General features: G+C 39.6%; 1 protein-coding gene across 2 annotated transcripts in view; it reads left to right on the forward strand.

Annotated features, from left to right (window-relative positions):
- The window catches only part of rab3c (RAB3C, member RAS oncogene family), a 125713-nt gene that overhangs the window by 101323 nt on the left and 5957 nt on the right, over nt 1–18433 (forward strand). For both annotated transcript variants that reach the window (XM_078397151.1, XM_078397144.1), the window contains exon 4: nt 13102–13226. In XM_078397151.1, the coding sequence (XP_078253277.1) occupies nt 13102–13226 (125 nt within the window). The remainder of the gene's footprint in view (nt 1–13101; nt 13227–18433) is intronic.

Below are 18433 nucleotides of genomic sequence, written 5' to 3' on the forward strand. Positions count from 1 at the left end.
GAGAAAATTATTCAGTGTAGAGCACAGGTTAATGCCATTCAGACTAAGATCCTGCACTACTCTTTAAGAGTGCCATTCATTCCCCACCCCATTTCCCATTGCAGTTCTGCACCGTTTTTGCTTCACAAGTATATGCTTAATTCCTACTGGGAAATTACATTAGGATTTGTTTTCACCATCCAAGCAAGCACATTTCAGATCTTAATAACTTCCCATAAAGAATATGTTCCCTTCGTAATCCCTCTGGCTCTGTTGGCAATTAAATAGATATCCAGTTGGCTTAACATTGCCTCAAGGATAGCCCTTTGTGGTTGTTTATGACATGCAGTCAGCAGAAAGGATTATCATCCAGTTTTAAATGAATTTATTATTAGCTCCTTTCATTATCTTCTCTGCAATGCACTACATCGTACAACAAATCTTGGAGACAGAAAGTTCAAACCTAATCCCAGCGTATTACAAAAATGTTTATTTCCCAATGTTGCCATGGCTGGATGCAGTTATAAAGACACATTGTTAATGTCATTTCCGTTTTACCAGTTTGATGTGAATAGATCATTGTCTCCAGATAGTGGATTCTGAAATTTCCCAATTTTACTGTCATAAAATAAATGTAAAAGTGTTACAGCTCTTTTGTTTTTTTCCAGAAATCAAGAAATAATAGAAACAATACAGAATTCATAGGTGCAAAAGGGGAAAAAAGCAGTCAATAAATTATTCCCAACTTTTGTCTGACATATATTGTAAACAAAATGCATTTTCAAGATACACAATATAAAATATAAGATACACTTACTTTTCTATTTTAACTGATTTATTTCCCCCCATTACTTTTCTGAATCTGTTGAATTGGGTATACATTTTTCACTATCCTGTACCAAATCATGTAGGATAGTGGCAGAAATAGAGGGTGCAGAAAATTGAACAGTTGGACCTATCACCACTACAATGTCCTGAGTTACTATTTTCTCTACACTCCTACCATGTACAGCTTGCTCTTTTCCTTGTACTCCTCCATTGTAGTGCAGATGAGATGCCCCTCTTTTGGCTGCTTAAATAAAATAACACAATCTTATGGGACTATTCAAAATATATGATGAGGCTAAGATAGGTTACATAGATACATAGACAATAGGTGCAGGAGTAGGCCATTCGGCCCTTCGAGCCAGCACTGCCATTCAATGTGATCATGGTTGATCATCCACAATCAGTACCCCGTTCCTGCCTTCTACCCATACCCCTTGATTCCGCTAACCCTAAGAGCTCTATCTAGCTTTATTTTGAATATATCCAGTGAATCGACCTCCACTGCTTTCTAAGGCAGAGAATTCCACAAATTCACAACTCTCTGTCTTAAAAAGTTTTTCCTCTAAATGACCTATCCCTTTTTCTTAAACTGTGCCCCCTGGTTCTGGACCCCCCCCCCCCCCCCCCAACATCAGGAACATGTTTCCTGCATCTAGCGTGTCAAATCCCTTAATAATTTTATGTTTCTATAAGATCACCTCTCATCCTTCTAAATTACAGTGAATACAAGCCCAGTCGCTCCATTCTTTCATCATATGACAGTCCCGCCATCCCGGGAATTAACCTCATGAACCTTCACTGCACTCCCTCAATAGCAAGAATGTCCTTTCTCAAATTAGGAGACCAAAACTGCAGATAATACGCCATGTGTGGTCTTACCAGGGCTCTGTATAGGTGCTGATGGACCTCTTTGCTCCTATACTTAACACCCCTCGTTATGAAGGCCAACATGCCATTAGTATTCTTCACTGCCTGTTGTACCTGCATGCTTACTTTCAGTGATTGATGTACTAGGACACCCAGGTCTCATTGTACTTCCCCTTTTCCTAACCTGACACCATTCAGGTAATAATCTGCCTTCCTGTTCTTGCCACCAAAGTGGATAACTTCACATTTATCCACATTATACTGCATCTGCCATGCATCTGCCCTCTCACCCAACCTGTCCAAGTCACCCTGTATCATAGCATCCTCCTCACAGTTCACACTGCCACCCAGGTTTGTGTCATCTGCAAATTTGCTAATGTTACTTTTAATTTTTTCATCTAAATCATTTATGTATGTTGTAAATAGCTGAGGTCCCAGCACCGAGCCTTGCGGCAGCATACTAGTCACTGCCCGCCATTCTGAAAGGGACCCGTTAATCCCTACTCTTTGTTTCCTGTCTGCCAACCAATTTTCTATCCATGTCAATACCCTACCCCCAATACCATGTGCTCTAATTTTGTCCACTAATCTCCTGTGTGGGACCTTATCAAAGGCTTTCTGAAAGTGCAGGTACACTACATCCACTGGCTCTCCCTTGTCCATTTTACTTGTCACATCCTCAAAATAGACAATTCTGGGAAGATATATTGGAGATGGTTCAGGGAAAGTTCACTGAAAATATTCAAGATGTGGAGAATGCAACCTGTGAGAGATGATTTAACAGGTTAGGTCTATATTAATTGGGTTTAGAAGAATGAGAGCTAATCTTACTGAATATCGATGATGTTTTGAGCTTTCTCAAGTTCCTTTCTTAAGATGTAAAAAAATAATTTCTGTCATTGTTTCATAAAGTGTGGTTATTAATTTTGAAGGCTTAGAAATGTCAACTTCTTCAGTTCACTGACATTTAATTGAATAGTTCCCTGACAGTTTAATAATAGCATATATCAAACAATTTGCCAGCTGTATGAAGGTTGCAGTCAGCAGGTTTTCCCTGTTCATAAATGTGCCATATATTACTTTGGTTGCTAATTTAATATTTTGTTTATGATGGGGTGGGAGAGAATGATCAAATCTATAACATTGTTAATTCAATTGCCTATTTAAAAAGAGAAAAATACTATATTGCTGTTTTTTATTTGTGTTTCCACTTCCCCAGCTATTTCTTTACATCAGTCCAAAGTTTATCTAAACTAGCGGTGGAAGATGGTGAATCATTAGAAGTATTTAAAACAGAGGTGGATAATATATATGTGTAGGAAAGAACTGCAGATGCTGATTTAATTCGAAGGTAGACACAAAATGCTGGAGTAATTCAGCAGGACAGGCAGCATCTCTGGAGAGAAGGAATGGGTGACGTTTCGGGTCGAGACCCTTCTTCAGATAAATATATGATAGATCAAGGCATAGAAGGCTCGAAGGAAAATGACTGGGTAGTAGAGTTAAAGCCAAGAAAGACCAACTATGATCATATTAAATGTGGGGCAGGCTTGAAAGGTCTACTCCTCCTATTTTCTGGTGTTCTAGTGCATGGGGATTTGAGTGCCCCCAAAGGTGCTGAAGGTGGACACAGCTATTTAGTTGTTGATCCTGCAATGAACATTTGATAAGTCATTGGGCACAAGGAACTGCAAATTGCACATTTTGCAACCTTAAATATGCCATCAGATGCTTTTCCGTGAGGTCAGGTTCAGAGAGACATTGGCCACAAGCTGAATTGGGCCTTGACCGTTGCCAGCTGAATTTGGAGCCTAATATTTTAGAAGCAGGGAGGCAATTGGGAGCTACCTTTTGTAATGTGGTTGTGGGGGGCAGGATTGACAGACACATGGATGGGAAGGGTATTGGCGGTGGTGAGAGATGGGAGCAGCATGAATAACTGGATTAGGATCGACAGAATCATTGGCCAGGTTGTGGCATATCAACACCTGGGACTCTACGTTGCAGAGGTGGATGTGGTCAATTAGAACCAGCGTCAGGAGGCTGGAATGCAAATTAAGTGGCAATGGATGTATTAGCGTGGCAGAGCAATAGATGAAAGTAAGTTTTCATCTGTGTGTGCCTTTCCAACTGTCTAGATTTTACAATGATTCAAAATGTTCCCCTTTTGTTTTGTATATAAAGGAGTTTAGTGAAATTGAACAAAACCTGCTGCATGGAATATCTCTTCATTAATCAGTCTGGGATGTTATTGACCTATGAAACATATTTGCTTTTGGGAAATATCAGCTCTGGCAAAACTTTAGCCATCATTAACGGCGTATGGCATATTATTAATACGTTAGCTGTGGGTTGCTTTAGTTGTACAATTGGCAGCCTTCCTCAGGGTCAACATTTAGATCATTTGTTAAATTATAAATTGATTGAACCTGATCGAATATTTGATGCTGTCTGATTCAAAATACCTGTATGGGATCCAAGCCAGTTATGTGTGGGACTATGGGTGTTGGTGGGGGATGGGGGGGATTGTTGGTAAACTCCATGTTATGTAGGTATGTTATTTGCAGAATCATATGCATGCAAAAATGTGGTTTTCTATATCATTATTTATGCATCAGCTGCAAGTTGCACAGGTAACGCAAAACGTACAACTCTTGAAGCAGCGATCCTATTAAAGTAGTGGGTCCGCTTGGGTTGATTGGTCTTGGCCTTCTGTGTAGCTGCAGTGACTGGGCAGATGATGGGATCAGGATCCATGCAACTTTGATTACTGATAATACAATCTGCCATAGGTGATGTGCTTTATGGACACTGATGATTCAATCTGGGCCAGACATCCTTTCCCCATAATGAAAGAAAGGAGGTAACTGACATATGGATTGAGAACATTGGTGGTGATTCAAGTGATTGTTTCAGTGTGACTGAGCAAGGCCCTGTGAAGGCCTGCTCTTGCTTTTGAAGCCCACACCATTTCTGATGTAAAATACTACTGAATTATGACATTGAAGTACATGATGCACAGGAAATTATGTCACTGTTTCGTGCCCAGAGGCCTGTCTACAAGCATGTTCTACACAGAGAAGATCATCTAAACCTATCAAAGTGCAACTGGACAAAAGCCATTCATTTTGAAATTGCAACCAATAAAAATCAGTGCATAGAACATAACATTTTTTAAACATGAATTACTGTTAGTTTCTATTAGTTGCTGTGGGTTAAAGGAGGAAAAGGGGGAGTTGATATAGACTTCTAACTGAAGACAGTTATTGGGATTTTTTCCAGAACATTGTGAACTGGTTCACACAATGCTCTGGTCATCTCCAAAAAAATAATCATATCCAAAATTATGCCAATACAATATGTGCTCAGGAAATGACGACCTTACAATCTCAACATGATACAAAGTGACCTGATATGTCATTAAAAAATCAAAACCCAGCAGAATGGATTGAAACCTTGTCCTCTAGCTTTTTAATGTAACTGGTAAAATTGATTAATAACATGCTTGCCTCCATTTAGACATCACTCCTATTATTGTGTATGTTGTTTGGCCAAAAAGGGTTTAATAGAACGGAAGTATCCATTTTTTATGACCTTCAAGAACCCAAGTAAAAATTCCTAAAACAAATGTTTCCGAGACATAATGGTAGAAGGACAAGCAGGGACTCTGTAGAAGGACTTGGACAGTTTGGGAGAGTGGGCTGAGAAGTGGCAGATGGAATATAGTGTAGCAAAGTGTGGAGTCATGTATTTTGGTAGTAGGCATAGGTGGTTTTGTAAATGGGGAGAGAACTCAGAAATCGGAGGTACAAAGGTACTTGGGAGTGTTGGTGCAGGATTCCCAGAAAGTTAATTTGCAAGTTGAATCGCTACCAAGAAAGGTGAATGCAATACTAGCATTTATTTTGAGAGGGCTACAATTCAAAAACAGGGTTGTAATGCTGAGGCTTTATAAGGTGCTGGTCAGACCCCATTTGGAGTATTGTAAGCAGTTTTGGGCGTCATATCTGAGGAAAGATGTGCTGGCATTGGAGAGGGTCCAGAGGAGGTTTATGAGAATGATCCCAGGAATGATTGGATTAACATATGATAAGCATTTGAAGGCACTGTGCCTGTACTCGCTGGAATTTAGAAGGATGAGGGGGGACCTCATTGAAACTTAATGAATAGTCAAAGGCCGGTATAGAATAAATGTGGAGTGGATGTTTCCACTAGTGGAGGCGTCTAGAACCAGAGCCATAGCCTCAGAATAAAAGGACGTACCTCTAGAAAGGCGATGAGAAGGAATTTCTTTTGAGGGTGGTGAATTTGTGGAGTTCATTGCCACAGACAGTTGTGGAGGCCAAGTCAATGTATATTTTTATGGTGGCGATTGGTAGATTCTTGATTATTAAGACTGTCAGTTGTCATGGGGTGAAAGCAGGAGAATGGGGTTGAGAGGGAAAAACAGATCAGCCATGATTGAATGGCAGAGTAGGCTTGTGGGCCAAATGGCCTTATTCTCTTCTTAGAACTTATGAATAAGGTAGATTACCTGTTTGCCATGTGTGCGTAAAGCAATGGCAGTTAAATTCAGACAGGTTCTGTATCATTCATCATTTTTAATAACTGGAAAATATTATTGCAATTTATTTTTTCCTGCTTTGATTCTATGTAGTTATTGGCTTCAGCCTAAATGATAGAAATTGACACCGTTTTAGAATAAACAACTGCTTGAATGCGCACAGGGCAACCTGTCCTCACACCAATGCAAAATATCCCAGTAAGGCGAAAACCTTACAGTTTGACAGTTTTTGCCCATGAACAAAGCACACTGAAGGGTGGTCACCCAGGATACAAGATGTTCAAAGCTGCATGTATCTTTAAAAAGAAATAGAAAGCATAATAATTACCTTATTTGCCATAACAAGAAAAAACCCAAATTAGAACTGATTAAAATAAGGTTTCTTAGAAGTTAATGTAACTTTAATGATATCAAAGTTTAATCTGCACTTTAGGATTCATTTATAACCTTAAAGTGACGTTACACTCGTGAATTTGGTTCCATTGATTGAAAATGACACTGTACAAGGAAGCAACTTGTTCCACTTCATATAAACCAAAGTCTGTGTGAACAGTTCTGCGGTAAATAATTCATCCAAATCAATTTTGCTTATAACCATGCATTCTTCCTTATGAAAATATAATTGTATTAACCATTAATGAAGCTCGTTAATGATTTAACCCTAAGGAATCTGAACCTTGAAGCTTGAAATTACCATTTTAATTTCATCTTTTTCAAATATTGTTTTTTTATATGGCGTTCAGTGCCTGAACAACTAGTTGCCTAATAATCTTTTCTTAATCACCATCTTTGCCCTTTTAACAATATTCATAAAATCTATTCCTAGCTACTGACTCACAGTCACAGAGTGAACGAGAGTCATGGAGTCACACAGTGTAGCAACAGGCCCTTCGGCACCACTTGCCCACACCGACCAACATGGCCCATCAACACTGGTGCCACCCATCTGCGTTTGGCCCATATGCTTCTAAACCTAACCTATTCTGTTCATCAGAAGCAGTTTTATTTTTCCTGAGCAGGTGTTCCATGGGAATTCCAATGCCAGAGCACAGCAGCTTTATTTTGTTCTAAATTGTTCAAAATCTCCTACGTGTCAGGGATATTCAAGAACACAAGAAAACCTTGATTGCCCTACAAATAGTGATACTGGGCCAGCACTTGGCGGTCATTGAAAGTTTCTCAGGGCTAGATTGTGGGCAGTCACAAAATGCTGAAGTAATTCAGCAGGTCAGGCAGCATCTCTGGAGAAAAGGAATAGGTGACGTTTCGGCTCAGTCCCTTCTTCAGACTGAGAGTCAGGGGCCTTGTTCTGGCCTGTCCACATGTTTCGGTCATGCAAGAAGCAGCCACTGATCAGATTCATGTCACTTGATTCCAGGATGATTTTGTTCAGCCAGGTTACCTTAACAATGCAGACAAATTATATGTATAGTCTCAATGTGGATCAGCTATAAATGTGAAAGGTATGCCCCACCAAGCAGAAGCTTCCATTTCTTCTGCACTTCAGCTATTTAAAAAAATGATCAAATGCCAGCTTTTTGACTGAGTTTTTGGTGAGGTTCACACTATTTTTGTAAATTCTCTTTTCCAATAGGTATGGTTTTAGTTTTTTTTCAATGTTTCTTGACAGAGCTATTTCTACATCATATCAGTCAATGCACTTTGCATGTTTTAATGCAGTGTTTCTTCTGAAATGGTGTATTCTCTAACTGTGGGCATGGAAAACATTTGAAAGGACAATGGTTGAAGAAATAATGTAAACTACAAAGGATGTCACCAAATACTAATCCCATCAATTAATCTGCGCTGGGTTTCTAATAACATGCTGAAGAACAGCATGTTTTGTCTTTCTTTCTATCTGGTGTTCTGGTTTTCTCAAAGGTCTGCTGTTGGTAGGTGAATTGGTAACTGTAAATAGTCTCTTGAGAGAGGTAGAATCTGGGCAACATTGGTGAGATTATAGGGTGAATAAAATGGGATTATTGTGAGTCATTGATGGTCCACGCAGACTCTGTGGGCTAAAGGGTCTGTTTCTATGTGACATGATTCAATGATAATGTCTTGAAATCCATTCTTTGATCTGCTCTTAACGAAAATAAAAATCAAACAGCATAATCTCAGCAAAGATGTTAATAGCGTTCATCAATAGATAACTGTCTTTCATACAACTACTCATGGGTCTGCTTTAAAATTGAAGGGCACAACATTGCCTTCCGGGGGTGGTTAGACCGAGACGAGCCATGATTGGAATGATCACATGGCCAGCCACCTTGAAAGTGCAACTGTTTTCTATCTTTATTAAAATCTATTTGGTGTGCTGCAAACACCCAACAAACCTTTACAGATCCAGTGGTACCACTCAAAGATACTGGACTCCTTTGCAATAAATTATGGATGGAAGGATTTACTTTTGACCAGGAAGAAGATGTATGTGTTTCTAACACTTTAACTCCACCTCCCATTCCCACACTGACCTTTCTGTCCTGAGATGCTGCCTGACCTGCTGAGTTACTTCAGCATTTTGTGAATAAATACCTTCGATTTGTACCAGCATCTGCAGTTATTTTCTTACACTTTCTGTCCTGAGATGCTGCCTGTCCCGCTGCGCTACTCCAACATTTTCTGTCTATCTTTGTATCTATTTCTTGTTGCCTATAAATGAGTGACATTGATCCTGTACCATGAGACTTTTGCCTCATTTATTAAAGATCCACATAAATAAAATCAAACTAGTTCTCAAAACCTGTGGTGAATCATAAATCATTTCCTCCACAGTTTATAATTGTTTTCTTTCTTTGTATGCATATTTATCAATTTTAACAGGGTTATACCCACATGAAAATTGTTCCCTGTGTCCCCTCAACACCAAGCTACATACATCTGTAATGTTATGTCCACAATTTCAACTTGACATAGGGGCCTTTAAATAGCTTTTACTACTTCCTTTGACTTTAGAGATACAGTGCGGAAAGAAGCCCTTCGGCTCACCGACCAGTGATCACCCCATACATTAACACTAACCTATACACTAGGAACAATTTACAATTTTACCAAAACCAATTAACCTACAAACCTGCAGGTTGGAGTGTGGGGAAAAAAACGAAGCATCCGGAGAAAACCCACGAGATTTTTTGTATGCATGGATTTATTTGGTATTATACAGGTACAAAAAGCTTTGAGGCGTTTATTATATTTTTAAATGGATAAACTACCTGCTACTTTTAACGCATTGTCCATTGCAGTGCAAAGCTGATACATTAATTTAAAATGTCTTGCTAGATCATCCTCCATTATCCTCCAAGATTATTAGAATAACCTCCATTCTCATAATCTTAAAGAACTAATCAGTGATTTTTCTATAGGAAAAAAACTGCAGATGCTGGTGAAAATCTCAGGTAGACACAAAATGCTGGAGTAATTCAGCAGGACAGGCAGCATCTCAGGAGAGAAGGAATGGGTGACGTTTCGGGTCGAGACCCTTCTTCAGACTCTTCCTCCGGCATTTTGTGTCTACCAGTGATTTTTCTAGTTCAGGAATGCTGGTCTCCTTCATTTTCAAAATTTGCCATGTGCTTGAATTATCAGACAGACTTTATTCCAGAAATCAGCTGTGAAACCAAGTCATGGAATAGCAAGGATATCACAAAATGCTGGAGTAACTCAGCAGGTCAGACAGCATTTAGGAGAGAGGGAATGGGTGACGTTTCGGGTCGAGACCCTTCTTCAGTCTGAAGAAGGTCTCGACCCGAAACATCACCCATTCTCTCTCTCCTGGATGCTGCCTAACTTGCTGAGTTACTCCAGCATTTTGTGATACCTTCGATTTGTACCAGCATCTGCAGTTATTTTCCTACACGAATAACAAGGTTATGTTTACTCCACACAGCTGATGATCTACAGTTGCTGCAGGAACAACATTTGAGAATGGCTGAGCTATTATTTCCATGATTATCCAAATTAATAAAGCATTTTTGCAACCAAATAGAATTGGGAGCACATTGCTCTCATCAGACTGTTGTACAAGAACACAAGGAAATAGGAGCAGGAGTGGGCAACCAGGTCCCTCAAGCCTTCCCCTCCATTCAATATGATCATAGTTGATCAACTCTTCTGCATCCGTTCCCCATAACATTAAAATATTTATCTCCACCATAGATATATAGAATGAAATAGTCTCCATCGCACTCTCAGGCATGAAATTTCCACACACATCAGTTTTAAATGAGCAGCCTGTCATATCATTGTATTAACTCTATGTGGTCACTTAACAAAATATCAACACTGCCGGTTTAAGCATTTTTTTAAAAAAGGACTTGTGCCTAAGCTGAAGTGATTGAACCTACAATACCTCTTGTTTCCAGGGCAACCTTTGTCATCTCTGAGTAAATCCACCCATGCAAACCTCAACCCTTTCCTTCATTCACTGCCTAACATTCTGCAGTGTGAGTCACAACGGAAGCATTGAAAGCAAATGTATGAAAAGCAGACACTGGAAATAAATGCATTAATATCAATGTTCATTTGTTCAGCTGTTCCTATGAAGCATATCATTGTAATAATACTGAAATAATGTCTGTAAGATACAGGCAATTTTAATTTCAATATAGATGTTGGGGTGAGGCCATGCAGAGTCCAGTGGCCCAAGCAAACAAATAAGATAGATCTGGCTCTGCGTTCCTCATCTCCACATAGAAACTCAGCGCAATGTAATTACTGATAGTTTTAAAAAAGGTTATAAACACAAAGGGTGACAGAACTCTATTTTTTAATTTTCACCACAGCTTTTAATTTCTCATCTTTGCAAAGTGTGAATGGTTAATCAAGAACATTCTGAGCAGAAAAGTTCACAATAGTATGCGCAAAAATCGTTTTCACACTGCTGCTTTTTAAATATTTATTTAGATAATCTAGCATAGCCAAGAGGAAAGTTACTTGACATTTATGTAGCAACTTTAAAGTACTAAGTAAGCTGCTTTGCAGAGGCGGCAAAAATAATTAAAGAAATTTAGGACCAAGAAATATGAAGGATTATGGAAAACCAGATCAAAGGTAGCACGATAATAAGGCCTTGAAGATTACTGATAGAACATCATGAGCACAAATACTGGTCTGTGATATGTTTCACTGTGAGGAGTGAATTGACATTCACTTTCATGTCAATAATGAAGTGTTTCTCATGTGTAAAAACGATTCTTAAGCCTTTAAAATACATTAAAATCCCATTTTCTTGCTCTTCTTCCAGCTTTATCTTACCCAGAAATTTTGTGGATGCAAAGTTTCAGAAGTGATGAAAATGAAGTAGTATTTTCTCAAAATAATTCCTTGTCACATCAGTCCCAAAGTATATCATAGATAGTTGATTTGTTGATTTTTGTCCTCTTAAAGATCACATTATTACTTCAAAAGTAATTGATCTTTCAAGATTATGTGCTTCTTTATTAGTCATTATTTTATATTATTTGCAGTATGAGCGTATAAAGCATATCAATAGTTGTGCTAAATATTTTATTAAGGAAAATATTCCATGAAGTCTCCTAGCAACTATATTCCATAGCCCTATCTGATGGAAAATTAAATAAAAGATGTATTGTGTAGTAATATGGTAGCAAATTTTAAGTGGATTTGCTTGGTTGGAAAAGATTTAGAGGATTTTTGATGGTCTTAAATTTGTCACTTAAAAGACAAAATTTTATGGTGTACTTTATTATGCACAAGTATCATACTGATCTTTTACTCAGCAATGTTAAGACGTGTGTTTAGCTCTGTTCCTTCCATGGGCGACCCCAGCAAAACATCAGTTCAAGTCATGGAAATTCACTCTTACATAATTCGCAAATCACTCCAAAAAAATCTGGGTTTGGAATAAAGATCTATTCATATAAATTTATGTGACAAAAGTAGATATGTAATAAATAAATTCAAAATGTATTTTTCACAACTCTCGTTTCCTAAGGTACATATGAATGGTGTTTAAGAAGCATTTAGATAGGCAAATGAAGACGCAGGGAATGGAGAGATATGGATTATGTGCAGTCAAAAAAGATTTTTTTGGCATTGTGTTCAGCATAGACATTGTGGGTCGAAGGAGCTGTATTATTCCAAGTATGGTAGAATTATGACACAGACTGATTTCTAGTGAGCCAATCCTATGCAATCTGTATTTGTCATAAATTTGATTTCTTCCTCTTCACGCTTACGAATGACGAGCAAGCCACCTAATGGGTTTCATTTCTCATCACACCATTTGTATAAACATTACCGCTGGGTGGATTACACTGGATACAACCCATTGCCTTATCTCGTCATCTGTGGTGGCTGCCTTGCCCCATTAACCTGACCTAAATTGTAGTGGGGGGGGGGGGGGGAAGCTGGAAAAGAGGGACAAAGCCTGATGTGATAGGATGCACCTCTATCCTTTTTGCACCTATCACTTGTCAGAAGTTTTCCCGTCACCACCTCCCTGTACCAGCTCTTTCCCTCCAACTCCAATCAATCTAAAGAAGGGTCCAGACATTAAACGCCACCTGTCCATTCCCTCCACAGATGCTACCTGACCCACTGAGTTCCTCCAGTACTTTGTAGTGTACTAAGAAGACCATTTGGCCCAGTATTGATCCAATGATGGCATAGTGATGTTTTCTTGTGTACTCTGATGCAGAAATCATGCACGTTTAGCTCACTCCTTGAAGTAACTGGTCAAATTTCCCGAATGACATGAAACAACCCTCAAATGGTTATAGTTCACTCATGAAACTTCCACCATTTACAATCATGGAGAAATTGAAGGCAAGTGGAGTTATGCGTGTTACTTGTAAAGATTATATGTAAAGATTGACAGATAATATTTCTCAATTTTCTTTCAGGTCAACCCAAATCAAGACATACTCCTGGGACAATGCACAAGTTATACTGGTTGGCAATAAATGTGACATGGAGGATGAAAGAATTGTATCGATGGAGAGAGGAAAACAACTGGCAGACCAACTTGGTATGCTTGAGCAAAAGTGAATGGTTTTGTTTTGCAGTAATTTTGGCGAGTCAATAGATCTTGCTGATAACATACACTTACCTCTTATCGAGATACCCTCTTGTTACAGTCATCCTCTAAGTGTTTTGACTATCTTTAATCAAAATTGATTCCCAGCGTTCTTTATCTATTTGTGTGGCATTGAAATATCAGGTGATCTGAACTTGCCTTTCACATTTGTAGTATTTCACTCTTGCTTGGGAGAGGCAGAACAAGCACTTGGTGAAGTAAGGCAAAATATGATATGTTTTACAATAAGGCACCTTTGGAGGATAGCCATTATATCAGACCTTGATTTGATCTATTCAATTTATAACATTTCACATAAAACTAGCCATGAAAATAAACCTTATGAGAAATATTTTTAAACTCTTCTAAATATTAGAAACTAGAACAATGCAGCCCACGAATAGGCCCCAGAGGCCCACAATGTTTGTGCGGAACACAATGCCAAGTTAAACTAATCCCTTCTGCCTGCACTTGAACCCTATCCCTTCATTCCCTGCATAATCGCGTGCAAATCTAAAACCATTTAAAATCCCACTATGGCATGGTTGAGGTTGAGTGAGTGAGTGAGAAGGTGCATGGCAGATGCAGTATAATGTAGATAAATGTGAGGTTATCCACTTTGGCGGCAAAAACAAGGAGGCAGATTATTATCTCAATGGTGTCAGGTTAGGTAAGGGGGAAGTGCAGCGAGACCTGGGTGTCCTTGTACACCAGTCACTGAAAGGAAGCATGCAGGTACAGCAGGCAGTGATGAAAGCCAATGGAATGTTGGCCTTCATTATGAGAGGAGTTGAGTTTAGGAGCAAAGAGGTCCTTCTGCAGTTGTACAGGGCCCTAGTGAGACCGCACCTGGAGTACTGTGAGCAGTTTTGGTCTCCTAATTTGAGGAAGGACATCCTTGTAATTGAGGCAATGCAGCGTAGGTTCACGAGATTGATCCCTGGGGTGGCGGGACTGTCATATGAGGAAAGATTAAAAAGACTAGGCTTGTATTCTCTGGAGTTTAGAAGGAAGAGAGGGGATCTTCTAAAGATATATAAAGTTATAAAAGGACTGGACAAGCTAGATGCAGGAAAAATGTTCCCAATGTTGGGGGTGTCCAGAACCAGGGGCCACTGTCTTAGAATAAAGGGGAGGCCATTTAAAACTGAGGTGAGAAGTAACGTTTTCACCCAGACAGTTGTGAATTTGTGGAATTCTCTGCCACAGAGGGCAGTGGAGGCCAAATTGGATGGATTTAAGAGAGAGTTAGATAGAGCTCTAGGGACTAGTGGAATCAAGGGATATGGGGAGAAGGCAGGCACGGGTTACTGATTGTGGATGATCAGCCATGATTACAATTAATGGCAGTGCTGGCTCGAAGGGCCGAATGGCCTCCTCCTGCACCTATTTTCTAGGTTTCTATGTTTTTATGCATCTGCTTCCACCACCACCCCTGACATCGCACTTCAGGCACTCACCATTCTCTGTGTAAATAAAAATCCTGCCCCACACATCTCCTTTAAACATTGCCCCTCTGGTCTTAAACCCTTGTTCTATCCTATTTGACATTTCCACACTGGGAGACAGGTTTTTCCTGCCTATCCTATCTATCCCTCTCATAAATTGATATTGTTCTATCAGGTTCAATCCCGACCTCGGGCAGTGTCTGTGTGGAATTTGCATATTCTCCCATTGACTGCTCCATTCTGTAGATGTGCAGGTTGGCTGCATATAATTGGCTATTATAATTTTTCCTTGCTGTGTAGGGGTAGAATTTTGATATAAAGTTGAAGAAAATGTGGGGATTTTGAAAATGGGATTAGTGTCAATGAGTGGTTGATGGTTGTTATGGACTTTGTGGGTTTAGAAGATTGTTTCCACGCTGTATTTCTATCATTCTATGGCTCCCCAAACACTTATTGTTGAGTCCCTGTCGAAATGGTCACTTATTTTGTATGTCAGCTCTACCTCAAAGAAAGTACCACTCAGAGAACTGTCTAGTGAGGCCTATCTTCCAAATGAAGGTGTAAAATGATAAAATAAATATGAAACGTCCTAAGTTTTGATAATCGTAAATACCACACATTGGATGGTAATTTAGCAAACCACAGGAAGTGAAATTTTATCTTTCATTTCTCACGTTGTCTGGTACTATATTATGGCTTCTGTCAATAAAATCATATTTGGTCTTCTTTAACGGACCTGATCACTACAATACCATAAGCAGCAAGGTGGCTTTGGTGCCTGCTTTGTAGTAGAAGAATGCTTATGTTGGTTTGTACATTTATCCACCTTTGTCACATGGTCACAATTCTGGACTTACTTGGTTTGTACAGCTGGAAAATGCCATTAGAAATTGAGGTCCACCTTCAAGAGGAATTTGGCATTGTTTTAGTTCATCCTGTTTCTATGATAGAAAGCCACTTAGCATCCTATAATTTCCATTTGAAGTTGCCCTGTGGTGCACACCACTTAATACTGCAATAAATTGAAAATAGAAAATATGAACATGTTCAGCTGGTCAGACAGCATGTAGTGTAAAAGGGAACAGAGTTATCATTTACGAACACTGCACTTTTAATTATGACCTTTCTGGGAAAGGTCATTGACCTGAAAAGTTAACTTTGCTGCCCTTCCGCAGATGCTACCTGACCCACTAAGTGTTTCAATTTAAAAAATATATATATTTCCAGCATCAGCAGTTTTTCACTTTTCTGATTTGCAATGCTCCTGTTCCCTGGTTGAAAAAAGCAATGTGCCAGGAACAGAATACTAAGCACCAATCACCACGTTCTTCAAAAGGTTTTAAAATTTAAATTATGTAGAGTGAATTTGAAAATTGAGAACTTTACACATTGAAAATGCTTCAATTGTAATTATTCATTTGGGCATCCATTTTTAATGCAAATGATCAATATTTCTTATTAAAGCAAATGCTGAGCAGATGCGGAAGGTACTAGAGTAATATTAAATGAATATCTTTAACTAACAATCTTTTGAGGAATTACAGGTTTCGTAATGACCTCTGCAAAGATCACATACCTCAGGTTATTCGAGCCAGGACAGCAATTCAAACCAATTCTGCTGGGGAGCAAAAGTGCCCACAGATGGGATACAAGTAACCATGGCAGCTAGGAGAGCTATTTGAGAAGGTCCCTATGCAGAGATTTGGTACCACGGATAACCAAACCTCCGTCTGCTTTAAGGGACATTGACAGCACAAAAGCAGGAGTCAGACCTTGTTGAGGGAGTGGATGGGTGGGAGCACACGTTTCTGAACTAAACCTGGATGGTCTGTTAACTGAAACACAGAGAGGAGTGAACACTCTCCTTGAGGTCGTGGCAGGAAGCTCCTCTGATCTGTGATGTGCACTTATTGGAGGAAAGTGGCATTGGTGATGTGCACTACCTTCTTGGTAGCTGGAATTCCTCAGGAAGGCAGCTAAGGTAAGCATTTCCCTTCCTGTGATCCTTTGGTGCACTTGCTGTTTACCGCACTCCATCATCCTTACCTTAACCCCGCTTCTTGGGCTGTAACCTGCACCAATGATCCTTGCTCCCATAACTATATGCAACCTGCTAGTGCACCTCTCCCACACTCTGCATGTATGAGACGCCATTCCTCATGTGTGCCTGCTGCCACTGTCATTATCTTAAACTTAATTCATTCAATAGGTAAATTTTTTGAAGTGCTTTAATTATATCTTCTTTCTTCTTTTACAGATTTTTTTTTTGCCCATAACTACTCAACCTCAATGCAAGACCTCTACTCCGACCTGAGGAAGGAGGACTGAAGGTGCTGACAGTAACCTGCTGACAGTGCTGCTGGGGATGGACAAGTATTAGGGCAAGCGGTTGGATCAGAAGCCACTTCTCAGCAGCTAAGACACAGTTGCAACAAAGGTTATGGTGTGGCTTTTAAGTGTTACACAGAATAGCTCAAGTTTTCTACCTGATAATCCGAATTTCCTTTCTTTTTAGATGAAAAGCCATCAGAGGTAATGGAAGTGCAAGGGGGGGAGCAGAAGACCCTTCCATTACTGCAAAGCACACCACCCTCTCTCTCACCTACCACATCAAACTGTGTTTCTTTCACTCTCTCCCTTCAGCATTTAGAAAGATACAACTACTGGCAAAAAGGGAACATGTGTTTTCGAGTAAAATACCATGCAGAGGAATCAAGAGTGAAAGTGGATCATAAGAGACTCAGTGGCCATCAGTCCCAGTTAGAAAACACAATTTGCGATTGATGGGGTCCCCAGTAAGCACTGCTCTTGAAGCTGAAAGGAGATAAAGCGAAGCTACCCAGGCACCAGCAGTGGCAGAACAGTTTTCAGAAGCTCCAAGATTCAAATTATCTGAAGAATGGTCCCGACTCAAAACGACACCTGACCACGTTCTCCAGAGATACTGCTTGACCCGCTGAGTTATTCCAGCACTTTGTGTCCTTTCCAATTTTCACAAGGTGCCCATATTCTATGACTATTGCTTGAATCCTCTGGAAATGTTTGCCTCAGGTAGCACCAGGCAACTTGAAGAGATTTTAGTACAATGGGCTAACTCACCAAAAGGAATTCCCAAGTTCAGAATAAAAAATGATGTAAAATGCTGGTGCGGTTCATAAATATGTTGTGATCTACTATCTTGTGAAAATAGCTGCACAATTCAAAAGGCAGACTGCAGAAAAAAGCTGTGTAAGGTTTTTGATTGAAATATACAGCATGGAAACAGGCCTTTCAGCTCACTGAATTTATGCCGACCATCAATCACCCATTCTCAATAGTTATATATTATCCCATCCACTCCTAACGCATTCAGGGCAATCTGCAGATGCCAATTAATCCACAAACCCACACATCTTTGGGATGTGGGAGGCATCCTGAGAACCTGGATGAAACCCATGCAGTCACAGGGGGAATATGCAACAAACTCCACATAGAAAGCACCCGAGGTCAGGTTCAAACCTGGGTCTCTGGCGCTCTGAGGCAGTAGTTGTACTAGCTAAGTGAGCAAAAATAGCATTGAGTGACTGTTCAGAAATTGGTACAGTATCATTCTTCATTTGACAAAGGGGACTTGTTAAATTTAAACTGGCACTTGAGAGGAAAGGTAGAAAATATCTTACCAGTGTTACTTAAAAAAAAGCCTTGGATTTTTTTCAATTGACTTCAACTGAC

This window comes from Rhinoraja longicauda, chromosome 1, assembly GCF_053455715.1.
Source record: "Rhinoraja longicauda isolate Sanriku21f chromosome 1, sRhiLon1.1, whole genome shotgun sequence".
Taxonomy (NCBI): Eukaryota; Metazoa; Chordata; class Chondrichthyes; order Rajiformes; family Arhynchobatidae; genus Rhinoraja; species Rhinoraja longicauda.